This window comes from Giraffa tippelskirchi, chromosome 1 (assembly GCF_054371585.1).
Source record: "Giraffa tippelskirchi isolate mGirTip1 chromosome 1, T2T-mGirTip1v1.2.pri, whole genome shotgun sequence".
Classification (NCBI taxonomy): domain Eukaryota; kingdom Metazoa; phylum Chordata; class Mammalia; order Artiodactyla; family Giraffidae; genus Giraffa; species Giraffa tippelskirchi.
Genome location: NC_137275.1, coordinates 20,434,502 through 20,447,761, shown reverse-complemented (window position 1 = coordinate 20,447,761; position 13,260 = coordinate 20,434,502). Strand labels below are relative to the sequence as shown.

The 13,260-nt window shown below is 39.0% G+C and overlaps 1 protein-coding gene across 2 annotated transcripts in view; it reads right to left on the bottom strand.

The window, feature by feature from the left end:
- The window catches only part of PRKG2 (protein kinase cGMP-dependent 2), a 123,225-nt gene that overhangs the window by 8,663 nt on the left and 101,302 nt on the right, over window positions 1-13,260 (bottom strand). For both annotated transcript variants that reach the window (XM_081505457.1, XM_081505451.1), the window contains exons 16-17: window positions 8,551-8,673; window positions 7,039-7,101 (exon numbers count right to left, since the gene is read on the bottom strand). In XM_081505457.1, the coding sequence (XP_081361583.1) occupies window positions 7,039-7,101; window positions 8,551-8,673 (186 nt within the window). The remainder of the gene's footprint in view (window positions 1-7,038; window positions 7,102-8,550; window positions 8,674-13,260) is intronic.

The window sequence follows — 13,260 nt, the reverse complement described above, 5'->3', positions numbered from 1 at the left end:
ACTATCACCCCAACGAATGTCTAATGGGTATCTATCAACAATCAGGCCCACATTGAAGCTCCAAGTTTTCCCCGATAAATTTGTCTCAACTCTTCCAGTTGTTCAAACCAAAAAGACTTTGTAGTTATCCTTTGTCTCACATCCTGTCTCAGTTCATGAGCAAATTTAGTCAGCATTACCTTCAAAATGCATTCGTATTCAGAATCCTACAAATATTCAATACCTCCATTCTACCAGCATGCACCAAACCATTAGTACTTCTTGCCTGTATTATTATAATAACCTCCTAATAGGTCCTCTGGGCTTCCCAGGTCACTCAGTGGTAAAAGAATCCCCCTGCCAATGCAGGAGACTCAAGAGATGTGGGTTCAATCCCTGGATGAGGAAGATCCCCTGGACTAGGAAATGGCAATCCCCTTCAGTATTCTTGCCCGGGAGAAATATCAATAACCTCAGATATGCAGATGACACCACGCTTCCCCTTCTATTTCATGGGAAATAGATGGGGAAACAGTGGAAACAGTGTCAGATTTTATTTTTTTGGGCACCAAAATCACTGCAGATGGTAATTGCAGCCATGAAAATAAAAGACGCTTACTCTTTGGAAGGAAGATTATGACCAACCTAGATAGCATATTTAAAAGCAGAGACATTACTTTGCCAGCAAATGTCCATCTAGTCAAGGCTATGGTTTTTCCAGTAGCCATGTATGGATGTGTGAGTTGGATGGTGAAGAAAGCTGAGTGCCAAAGAATTGATGCTTTTGAACTGTGGTGTTGGAGAAGACTCTTGAGAGTCCCTTGGACTGCAAGGAGATCCAACCAGTCCATCCTAAAGGAGATCAGTCCTGGGTGTTCATTGGAAGGACTGATGTTGAAGCTGAAACTCCAGTACTTTGGCCACCTGATATGAAGAGCTGACTCACTGGAAAAGACCCTGATGCTGGGAAGTATTGGGGGCAGGAAGAGAAGGGGATGACAGAGTATGAGATGGCTGGATGGCATCACCGACTCGATGGACATGGGTTTGGGTGGACTCAGGGAGTTGGTGATGGACAGGGAGGCCTGGCGTGCTGTGATTCATGGGGTCACAAAGAGTCGGACACGACTGAGAGACTAAACTGAACTGAACTGCACTGATTCTTGCCTGGAGAATCCCATGGACAGAGGAGCCTGGAGGGCTACAGTCCATGGGGTCACAAAGAGTCGGACACAATTGAGCACATGCATGCATGCAAACAAGTCCTCCTGCTTTTGTCCATGGGAAACAACCCAGCAGCAAAGGCAATCATTGAAAATGTAAGTCAGGTCACATGCCTTTGTTCAAAGCTGTTTAATGCTTTCAATTTCACTCAGTGTAAAAGGCAAAGTCTTCACCATGTCTTTATTATAACCCATAGACTTACAAAATCATTCTTTCAACCACCAGCCTTCCCTCACCTTACCACTGTCCTACTTTTCTCTTTCTCTCTGTTTTGCTCCTTTGTCTCCTCAACATTCTTCCAACAAGCTAGTGAAGTGAGGTGAAACTCGCTCAGTCGTGTCCGACTCTTTGCGACCCCATGGACTATACAGTCCATGGAATTCTCTAGGCCAGAATACTGGAATGGGTAGCCTTTCCCTTCTCCAGGGGATCTTCCCAACCCAGGGATTGAACCCAGGTCTCCCGCATTGCAGGCAGATTCTTTACCAGCTGAGTCACAAGGTAAGCCCCCAACAAGCTAGGGATGCTCGCAATTCAAGGCCTTTGCATGTAAGCCCTTGTAAGTGAATGAATCTTTCCCCAGACTTCCACATGATTTGCTTCCTCAACAGTATCAGATATTTTCTCAAAGGTCATTTCTTAGAGAGGCCTTCTTTGGCCATCCAGTCTAACATGGCAACCCTTCCCCATTCCCCACCTCCTTACCCTCACATACATCCCATCCTTTCTCTATTGTCTCTCCTTAACGCTCCCTAATATCTCTACTATGCAGTTTATTTAATTATAATATCGTCTTTACTTTCTTTCTCCCCAACCAGAATGCAAGCTCCGTGATAGCAGGGATGCAAGCTCGTTTCCAAAGAAGTGTCACTAACAGTTGGAACAGTGCGTGCTAAGTTGCTTCAGTTGTGTCTGACTCTTTTTGCGACCCTGTGGATGGCAGCCTGCCAGGCTCCTCTGTCCATGGGATTCTCCAGGCAAGAAAACTGGAGTGGGTTGCCATTTCCTTCTCCAGGGGATCTTTCCAACCAAGGGATCAAATCTGAATCTCACTGGCAGGTGAGTTCTTTACCACGGTGGCTCAAATGGTAAAGCGTCTGCCTATAATGCGGGAGACCCGGGTTCAATCCCTGTGTTGGGAAGATCTCCTGGAGAAGAAATGGCAACCCACTCCAGTATTCTTGCCTGGAAAATCCAATGGACGGAGGAACCTGGTAGGCTACAGTCCATGGTTTTGCAAAGAGTTGGACACGACTGAGCGACTTCACTTTCAGGGCCACTTGGGAAGCCCACTTGGAACAAAACAGGGGCTCAAATAAATGTCTGTTGAATAACTTAATGAGTCTACAACAAGAGGACATGTTTACATAGGATCTTTATCCTGTCTTACAACATCACATTGCCATATTGTGATGCTCTTGATGAAATGTATCTAAAAAGCTCCAGGAGAAAAAGTATCTTCCTGTTATCTGTAATGGGATGAAGCTGGAGGCCAGATGAAGTTCGTTCATTATTGCTTCCAAATCATTAATCTAAAAGGAGTGATATGGTCTTTAGGATACATACCAGACTTGATGAAATGAAGATTCAACACTAGAAATGAGGAGACCTTGCTTGTCTCAGACAGAAAAAATGTACTGTCTCTTAGAATCTTATGAAGCACATGGAGTAATACTGTTCTATATAATACTGATCTTTTCTGTTGGGACACTGAGGTTACTTCAGTCAGCCAAGAAAAATGTATACACTGCTATATACTTATTAATAAAATGGATAACCAACAAGGACCTACTGTATAGCACAGGGAACTCTGCTCAATGTTATGTGGCAGCCTGGATGGAAGGGGGTTTAGGGGGAAAATGGATACATGAATACGTATGGCTGAGTCCCTTCCCTGTTCACTGAAATTATCACAACATTGTTAATTGGCTATATCCCCAATACAAAATAAAAACCTGAAAAAAAAGAAAAGAAAAGAAAAGAAAAAGCACCAGTCCAGGGCTTAAAAATAAAAGTACAGAAAGTCAATTTGGTCCCAGGCATCAAAAACAACAAAGACCCTGCTTTTAAGATATTTTTATTTTGGTAGGAGGTGACAAGCAAACAAACAAGTAAGCACTACAAATACTTACATTAGTTTCACATACTAATAAATAGTAGAGAATAAAGAGAAGACATAAGAGAATAAAATGGTAGAGGTTGACTGGGATGGGGATGGATTGGGAGGTACTGCTTTTTAGTCAGAGTGATATCTGAAGAAGTGATATTTGAATTAAAGCCACAATGAAGAGAATGGAGAAGCCATGGATAGATTTGTGTCAATGGCTTTCTAAATGGAAGAAAGTGATGAAATGAGTAGAAGTGTAGTGAATGGAGGGAAAACTAGAAAAACATATTGTGTCTGAGAACCAGTCCAAGGCCAGATCCTGTAGGGTCTTATAGAACATAGAAAAGAATCAAGATTTTATGCTTAGGGGAAAACCAGTAGAAAGCTCAAAGGAAGTGATGTGATCTATGCATATTAAGACAATTATGGCCGCTATGTGACGACTATCCACGGGGCAGGGGTAAGGTGGCAATGGGAGGATGGTGGGAGGTGTGAGAAGGCAGGCTGGGAGATTTTGAGACCTTCACATTCTTCTGTCTGTCAACTGGACCCGCAGTTACATTTTTCTACCTTTTTCAATTTCTTCCCACTCGTGGAATTGGTTTGGGGTCACTCCTGGACTGGATTTCCCATCCCAAGTGTAAGCTTAGCAAGAGAAAAAGTACTAAAAACAGAGAGGGCAGGCTCTAGTACATTCCATTTCAGATGCCATGCCATTCTTCACCCAGAGTGCCATTTTGTCTAAGCTGCTGAGTCTTTAAGCAAAGAGTGAGAGTCAGACAGCAGTGCTAGCTGTATGACTTCCCCTGTCCTTGCTGCAAAACCGCACAAGTCTTCTGCTTGATCCACCCATCAGCTTCTTTGGACAGACTGAGGCTCCATTTTTAGGGATTTCTGGGCACACAGTTCTGTGGATTCTTTTCTTTTACCACCAAAGTCTGCCACAATTCCTTTTCACATATTTTACAATGCTCTCTACCCAGAAGCTACTCCATAAATATTAATAAAAATCATTACTGTTACTCCACTGAATCAAAGAGCCTATGCATTTCTTGTTGAGTACTTGTTACAATTTGACTTATGGCAATATTTACTTAACATGAGTGGTTATTCACTTAACACTTGGCCTTTTTGACACTAACCACATTTTAAGTAATCCAAGTGCCAGCATGCACTCGTGTGTGAAAAATATTCACTAAAGAAATATTAGCAGCAACGGCACATAAATTGCTTCTTCAATTTTAGAAGACTTGTAGCTATTCTTGAGAGTAAAATTCTAGAGACTTGAAATATTAAAGGTAACATTATGAGACTGCAAACAAATTACTCCTGGACCTAGCAGGAAAGATTTAATTGTACCCTACAAATATATTATCTCTCTTTGGACTGGCATGACTGGTACCTAGTTAATAAGTTAACTCACAAAAAGGAGAGAGAGGAACTCTATTTTTAGGAAAGATGATTTTACACAGACTGTACAAACATTTAACAATAGAGCAGGTTTACCTGTATTGTTTTTAAATACAAAACTGAAGTAAATGGCTTTCTAAGAAAAAAAATGTTTTACTTAAGAGAGGAGTTGGAAAATCTGATGGCAAATTTTAGAAAAATTTTGTTTATTTATTTAGGCAGCAATGTGTGGCATGTGGGGATCTTAGTTACCTGGCCAGGGATTGAACCTGTGTTCCCTGCATTGGAAGCATGGAGTCTTAACCACTGGACCTCCAGGGAAGTCCAGAAAGAATGTTTTCTCAAAAAAAAAAAAAAAAAAAAAAATCCAAGAATATCCTGGGTAGAGAAGCTATATATGCCTTGGAGACTTACAGAAGGTTCTAGAACACTCTTATTTGAAAGCAGAGAGAGATCTATTTTTCAGTCCCCCATTCCCCAACTTTGTATCTTAAGAAGCACTATAAAAATAAGATGAAATAATGGTTTTAAGCTCCCTGGGCTCACCAGAAGGCACTGTGTAAATTTGGTACATCTTACTAGTGAACTCTGCCCTACACAGGGATGCTTCAGCTACTTGGCAAAAAACATCCTGTCTGTTAAAAAGCATGGACAAATTAATCCCTATGGGGAAGGAAATTCAAAATTCTTCATTACCACACTAAGGTGAGAAAATCCTTTAGCATCAATTTGCATGTACATACAATGCCAATTTGAGAGTTACATTTAAATGAGCCTCAGGTAAATAAGAAGCAAGAGATAAAACTGAAACCTGTTAACAATTATATCACTTCTATTTTCCAACTACCTCAGAGCAACCATGTAGATGCTTCTTTAATGAGACAAAAGAGGACAAAACATCGGAAGAGGGACTTTAATTCACAGGACTTTTGTTTGTTCAGTAAGAATGGTATATTTATGTGTCTTTTTATCATGAGAGAAGAAACTGTGATAACAGCATGTAGGAAGAGAGATAAATTGGAATCTAAGGTAAATAATGAACTTTACACTGAAGACAATCCAAAGGCTCTAATAATAAAGAACAGTAAAATACTCTAAGCATTTTGATGTCTCTGAAATCCACAGATGTGTCTGTCTGTCTCCATCTCTTCCCTGCTCCCCACCCCCTTCCTGATATATCCTGACTCCTTACGGAAGAGCCCAATATAAATTTACAATGTTGAATACATGGCTTTATTTCAAGAAAGTTCATGAATAGATAGAGCAGGGTTGGCAGCCCGGGAATTTTTTTTTTTTTTTTTTTTTTTGAGCTGCACCACTACTGTTCAGAAAAATGGACAGTGTTTCTATTCAGCAGCATCTCTCCCTTTATTTTCACCCTGTGGTGATTTGCCTCTAATTCTTCAGTAAAAACATCCAGAGAGAAGTAAAATATTTAGAGGTGTTTTCCTCTCTGAAAGTGTGCTCAAAGGTTTTCAAAAATGAAATTCTCAAATTTATTTTTTTGTATTATCAAGCGGTGATAGTCTCTATTTGTAAATCAAGCACAAAAGCAAAACATCTTGAGGATGGCAGGATTTAGCCAGGCATAGATTAAAAACAAACAAACAAACAAACAACTCTAAGGCTTGAACTTCCACATACGCAAACAAATCAGAGATTTTATGTTGTGCAGGTTATTGATGGTTTTAAAGGCCAGTTTTAGAAATTCACAGACCTGAAAAGGTACATATTAGATTACTACATAAGGATAAAACATGGTTTGAGGTTTTGTGGAAATCAATGTACCTTACCCAAAAAAGTAAAGTACTTTATGAGACTTTAAAATGTGGAAAGCTAGTCAAAGGAAAATTATGTTTAAAATTAATATATAATATTAATTAAACTGAAATGGAATGCTATTTAGTAGCTGATTTAGTTGACCCATTCTCTTGAATATGGACAGCAATGATAGTATCTTACTTTAACTGCAAATCAAATGTCAAAATTAGAACTTGATTCCTTTACAGAATCCAAGATAATATTAGAAAATAATAAAGATAGCAGCAGATAAAAAGCTAAGTTGCTATAACCTGGACGTGTAGTTTTGTGATTTGTTTTGTAACTTCATCCATACTTGATACAAATTTCCAGCACTGGCAAAATCATGTTGAGATTGATCATTGTAACTGCAGCTAGTATAACACAGATGAGAAATAAAGCACCAAAAAGGGTAAACTGAGTGTCTGGAGAGGGCTGTTTGCAGCATATTGAGAAAAGCTTCAAGATGACCACATTTAAAAAACATTTCTATATTTTCTGGGCAGAGAAATATGTACCTGTGTTTCTTAATGTCATTGATTCCATTCTTCAGATTTCCCAGTCTTTCTGTTGGATTTTGCCTACAATAAAAATTTTAAGTCAGCTTATAATAATTATGCTTGAGTGAATTTTACATTAAAATTTAATGCTTTTTCTTTATCCATGCATTCATTTTGTCAGTAATATGTATAAACCAGGCACATTTGTGTATAGGGAGATGGAAAACATGTGCCCTCTCTGGGGGAGCCACAGTCCAATTACAGTCAGAAATATGAATATATGTATCTATATATCCCAGTATATAGCTATAGGCTACATATGGGCTTCCTCTGTGGCTCAGCTGGTAAAGAATCCGCTTGCAATGTGGGAGATCTGGGAAGATCCCCTGGAGAAGGGAAAGGCTACCCATTCCAGTATTCTGGCCTAGAGAAGTCCACAGACTGTATAGACCATGGGGTCACAAAGAGTCGGATATGACTTTCACTTTCACTATATACCTATAGACACTTAGATATAGATTCGATATATAGATAGGTATATATCCCAGTGCTTTAAATGAGCTAGGAATAAATGCTTAGAAGAATAGGAGGATGCTATTATATCTTACCAATTTTGCTAAGAAGACCAAGGAAATCTTTAGAGAATCATTTACAATGGAGTTAAAATTTTAGAAACGTGAAGAAATTTCTGTGGACAACCAGCAGCAAGGTTTCCTGTCCTAAATTTACTAAATTTTAATGCTCTTTTGAAAGTTTGTATGTGCAAAAAATGTTCAAAATGTTTTAAAAAAAAAGCAACAAAATTAAGTTGAAACAAAATTCTAGAAGTCTTCCATTCTCCAACAAATTACTTTTAATGTTAAATAGAAATCTGCAGTAATTTGCAATAACATCAGAGGAGTATTTTTTTTAAAAAACTGAAGGCTGAAAGAGGGCATACAGCAACATTTTATCATCGCCGCTGATTTTCTCTCAAAATAACGGAGGCTATAAATTACTCCTTCATTATGGTAAGTTTTGTGGTTTTGTTTTTCTCTACAGCAGACAAAGATGATTCTCAAACATAACCTGAACAATCTGGATAACTTTTAAACTATAAGAAGGTACTGTGGTTCTATCATATGAAGGAAATTCAAACTCCTAGTACAGACCATAAAATAGAAAATATGTAGATGCATGCTAAGTCACTTCAGTCATATCTGACTCTTTGCAATCTTATGGACTGCCATGTTCCTCTGTCCATGGGATTCTTCAGGAATACTGGAGTGGGTTGCCATGCCCTCCTCCAGGGGATCTTTCCAACTCAGGGATCAAACCCGTGTCTCTTATGTCTCCTGCACTGGCAGGCGGATTCTTTACCACTATCCACCTGGGAAGCCCAAAGTAGAAATGATTTTCTTTAAATATAATCTAGCTACATAGAAAAGTACTATAAGTAAATACATATCTAACTTTAAAATGGCAGCAGAAATAAGAAGTCTTCACACCTTCCCTAAGTAAGAACGAAGGATTTTTAATAGTCATTTTCACCTGCAAAGCCTCCGAATGAGATCCTCAGGTCGTCTTGTTATCTTTCTGGGAAAATCCATTTTTTCAATGCCTTTGAGAATCAGATTGTAGGTCATCATTTGGTCAATCCCAGAAAAAGGAGGGCTAGAGAAAAGCCAAAATAGGACATTAGGGCCCACATCTGAGACACATTAACAACTAATATTCCACCCTCCCTCTTTTCCTCCTTCCCTCTCTCTTATAGGTTGTTTTATAGAAAATCTGCACATATGCTAGAAAATAATCTCATTACTTGAATACCACCTACAATACACACATACACACATAGACATAAAGGTAATCTATCAAGTGGTGATAATCACTAAAAAGAAAAATAAAGGGGAGGACAGAGAGTGAGAGAGAGGTGTGATGTTTTTAGACACAATAGACAGGAAAAGGGCTTCCCTGGTGGTTCAGTGGTAAACCCACCTGCCAAGGCAGAAGACATGGATTTAATCCCTGGGTCGGGAAGATCCCTTAGAGAAGGAAATGGCAACCCACTAAGCCTCTCTCATATGCTGACAATTGAGCAGAGATGAGAATGAGTCACACTGTTCTCTTGTAGACAAAGAATTCCAAGACAGCAAGGAGTCAGGAGTGGACATGGGTTATTCTTGGAACAGGGAGGAGGGCAGTGTTGCTGGTGGAGTCAGTAAGCAGGACAGCAGGATAAGAGATGAGGGTCACATGACTGTATAGACCTAGTGGGCTGTGGGAAGGACCTGGGAATATGTTCTAATTTACAAAACCCAAAGTAAGGTTTTTAAAAATGTGTTGAGGGACTTCTCTGGTGGTCCAGTGGTTAAGATTCCATGCTTCCACTGGAGGGGTCCTGGAGTCAATTGCTGGTCAGGCAACTAAGACCTGCGTGCCAGGCGGTATGACCAAAAGGTAGGAAAAAGCAAAAAACAACAAAAAAGTGCTGAAAATAAACTGTGATGGTTCCAGTGGTGGGGGAAGGCAGGCCTGGTAGCTCGGACTAGAACATTAGTGGTGAAGGTGGAAATGTGATTGGATTCCAGATTATTTTGATGGTGAAGTCAACAGGATTTGCTAATGGGGTGAATGTGGTATGCAGGAGAAAGCAAGGATTCAAGAATGATGCTAAAGTGTTTTGGGGGTTTCTTTGGTAGCTCAGCTGGTAAAGAATCCACGTGCAATGCAGGAGACACTTGTTCGATTCCTGGGTTGGGAAGATCCCCTGGAGAAGGGATAGGCTACCCATTCCAGTATTCTTGGGCTTCCCTGGTGGCTCAGACTGTAAAGAATCCACCTGCAATGCGGGAGACCTGGGTTCAACCCATGGGTTGGGAAGATCCCTTGGAGAAGGGCATGGCAACCCACTCCAGTATTCTGGCCTGGAGAATCCCTATTGACAGAGGAGCCTGGTGGGCTACAGTCCATGGGGTTGTAAAGAGTTAGACATGACTGAGTGACTGAGCAACTAAGCACACAGTGTTTTGATCTAAGGATCTGAGCTACTTTTACTAAGACTGGAGTGGGCTGGGAGTACAGGGTTCAGAGCAGGTTATGAAGAAGAGAATCAAGAGTTATGTCTTGAACATCCAAATAGAGATGCTAAGCAAACAGTTGAACTTAGGAGTCTGGCATTCAGAGACAAGACTAGGGCTGGAGGTGTGGTTCTGAGGAGTCCTTAGACAGCATTTATGGCCAGGGGACTTGATGTTATCACCCAAAGAGTGAATAGGTAGAAAACAGGTCAAGGACTGAAGTGACCTGAGGTCAGGATGACAAGAAGGATCCAGCAACAGACACTGAGCTGGAGACTCTAGCATGGGGACAGAAAAGAGAGTATTTCAAGGCAACTGTTGCAACAATGAGTAAGAAAGTTTACAATAACTAGGAGATGGAAGCTACCTAGATGTCTATTGGCAGACGAATGGATAAGAAAGTTGTGGTACATACACACAATGGAATATTATTCAGCTATTAAAAACACATTTGAGTCAGTTCTAATGAGGTGGATGAAACTGGAGCTTATTATACAGAGTGAAATAAGTCAGAAAGAAAAACACCAGTACAACATATTGATGTATATATATATGGAATTTAGAAAGATGGTAATGATGACCCTGTATGCGAGACAGCAAGAGACACAGATATAAAGAACAGACTTTTGGACTCTATGGGAGAAGCTGAGGGTGGGATGATTTGAAAGAATAGCGTTGAAACACGTATAATACCGTATGTGAAACAGATGACCACTCCAAGTCCGATGAATGAAACAGGGCACTCAAAGCTGGTGCACTGGGACAACTCAGAGGGATGGGATGGGGAGGGAGGTGGGAGGGGGGGTTCGACATGAGGGGGCATATGTACACCCATGTCTGATTCATGTCAATGTATGGCAAAAACCACTACAATATTGTAAAGTAATTAGTCTCTAATTATAATAAATAAATGGATTAAAAAAAAAGAAAGCATTGGGAATGAACCACTGAATTTGGATAACATGTTAATGCATAGACTCTGCTTTTAAAAACACTTTCATACCTACACTGTTGTGTCATTTGATTTTTGAAAATTAAAGATGATTTTCACAAACAACTCTGCCGTATTTTAGTCACACCTGAGATGGTAGGATACTGAGAGCTCCCACTCTTTGTAATAAACTTGAAACAAGTTTGGTGCACCGACTTTTCAATAACCTATGTTTCATTCATAAATAAAAAGATGTAGGAAACAAAAAACATTACTCTAACACCTTCAACTTATTTATATATTTACAAGTAGGTTGTGTTGTGTTTTGGTTTGGTTTTTCAGTTCTTTTCTTATCTTCATTTACCTCCTGACATTAGGGCATTTAAAATGAACTGTCCCCATACCCTATCCCAGAAAAGCTTTATAAAAATGATTTCTCAACTTCTTTTTCATATTTTATTTTTAATTGGAGGATACTTGCTTTACAATGTTGTGTTGGTTGTACAAGCTGTACAACAACTTGAATCAGCTGTAAATATACTTATATCTCCCTCCCTCTTGAATCTCCCTCCCACCCATCCCCCACTCTCAAACTCAAGACCATTTTGGCAATTCCAAATTATTGAGAATCATTCCCCCTTTCTTATTTCCTCACTTTATTTCCACACTTCTTGTAACAATGTATTCCAACTGATGAAGACTGAAATGCATATTCTCCATGTACCTACAAGAGCCATCATGTATCTGTTAGAAATGCAGCTGACTTATTTTCCAGAGACAAGAAAACCAATTCTTGAAATAGAAATCCTCATGTCCTGAGACCTTAAGCAATTTTCTCTGTGAATGACTACCAAGACATTTTTCTCTTCTTTCCTTCAAAATCTTAAGCAATGAATATTTGAAAATATTTGATATTATAGATAACATCAAATAATCTTTCATGCAGACAAGGATAAAGAACAGAGCCACACATAATCCAATACTGAAATCTGCAGTGTATAAAGTTCAAGAACATTCCAGGAAACTCTCCTTTGGTAAAGTATGTGTTGAGCCTTGAATCCCCTGAACTGGGCTCATTCCAGCATTTTTTATGTCGTTCCATATGCAAATCCTTCCTGAAATCAAGACTGAGGATATTTGGTTGTAAAAGCTTAAAAGGATGACCAAATCAGTTAATGATAAACGGAGGTAGAAAACTAACCTGAGTGCTGTGGGTACATCCATGCATTATACTAAAAACTCATTTGTGTAAGGCATATGTGTTTAATAAAAAACATGTCTCATTTGGAGTCAGAAGACCTGAGATTAAATCCCTTGTCTTAGCGAGTAGATCTCTGATCCAGTCTTCTAATCCATAACATTTAAATCATAAAATAATCATAATACAAATTTAAACCTTAAGATAACAAAAATTCCTGCTTTAACTTCCATATAAGTTTGTGAAAACAAAACTAGATAAAACAGATATAAATGCTTTGTAAGCTGTCAAAGGCTCTATAAATGTGAGGTAATATGTGTTTGTGCACATATGTGTATAAGTGTGTGTGTGCAGGCATGACTATTTGGGATCCCGAATTCATTAATATATAGCTCTTTATCACTTCAGGAATGACAATCCAATTTTAACTTGTAAAACTCCTGCTATGTCTTGTCTCTGTTCATTAGCACCTCTAGAAAGCAGTTGACACAGGGATTAAAATTTAAATCCAGCAATGCTTCTTTCTCTTAGCATTTCTGTTTAATGATTTATCGGGAAGATGGAAGAATATGGCTAAATTTAATTGATCAATGGACTTAATGGAAATATATCTGCTATTTTCTCAACTGAAAAAAATATATGAGGAAATAATAACAGCCCACAACTTCAATTCTTTTTCTTATTTTGATGATGAAGTCCCAAAACCTTCACTTAACATAGTGAAGTTATAGTTCAGTATTAATTATACTTAATATAAAAGTATATAGTCATATATATAAAATATATAAATATATATAATATGTCAGGATACATTTAACAGGAGGCTTCCTGTGTGCTGTTTTCAGTCTTGCATGAATTCTATGTTCCTTAACAGCACCTGAATACAGGTGCCAGACAGCTGGCAAGCCGGCTTTCGGGGATAATAGAAATTCATTTATCTCATTCGTATGGAAATTCCATGTGGTGAACAGCAGCCATTTACAAGTCTCCTCCTTTCTGATATGTAAAGTTACTTTTACAACCCCCTCTCTAGAGAATGATTCTAGCCTCCC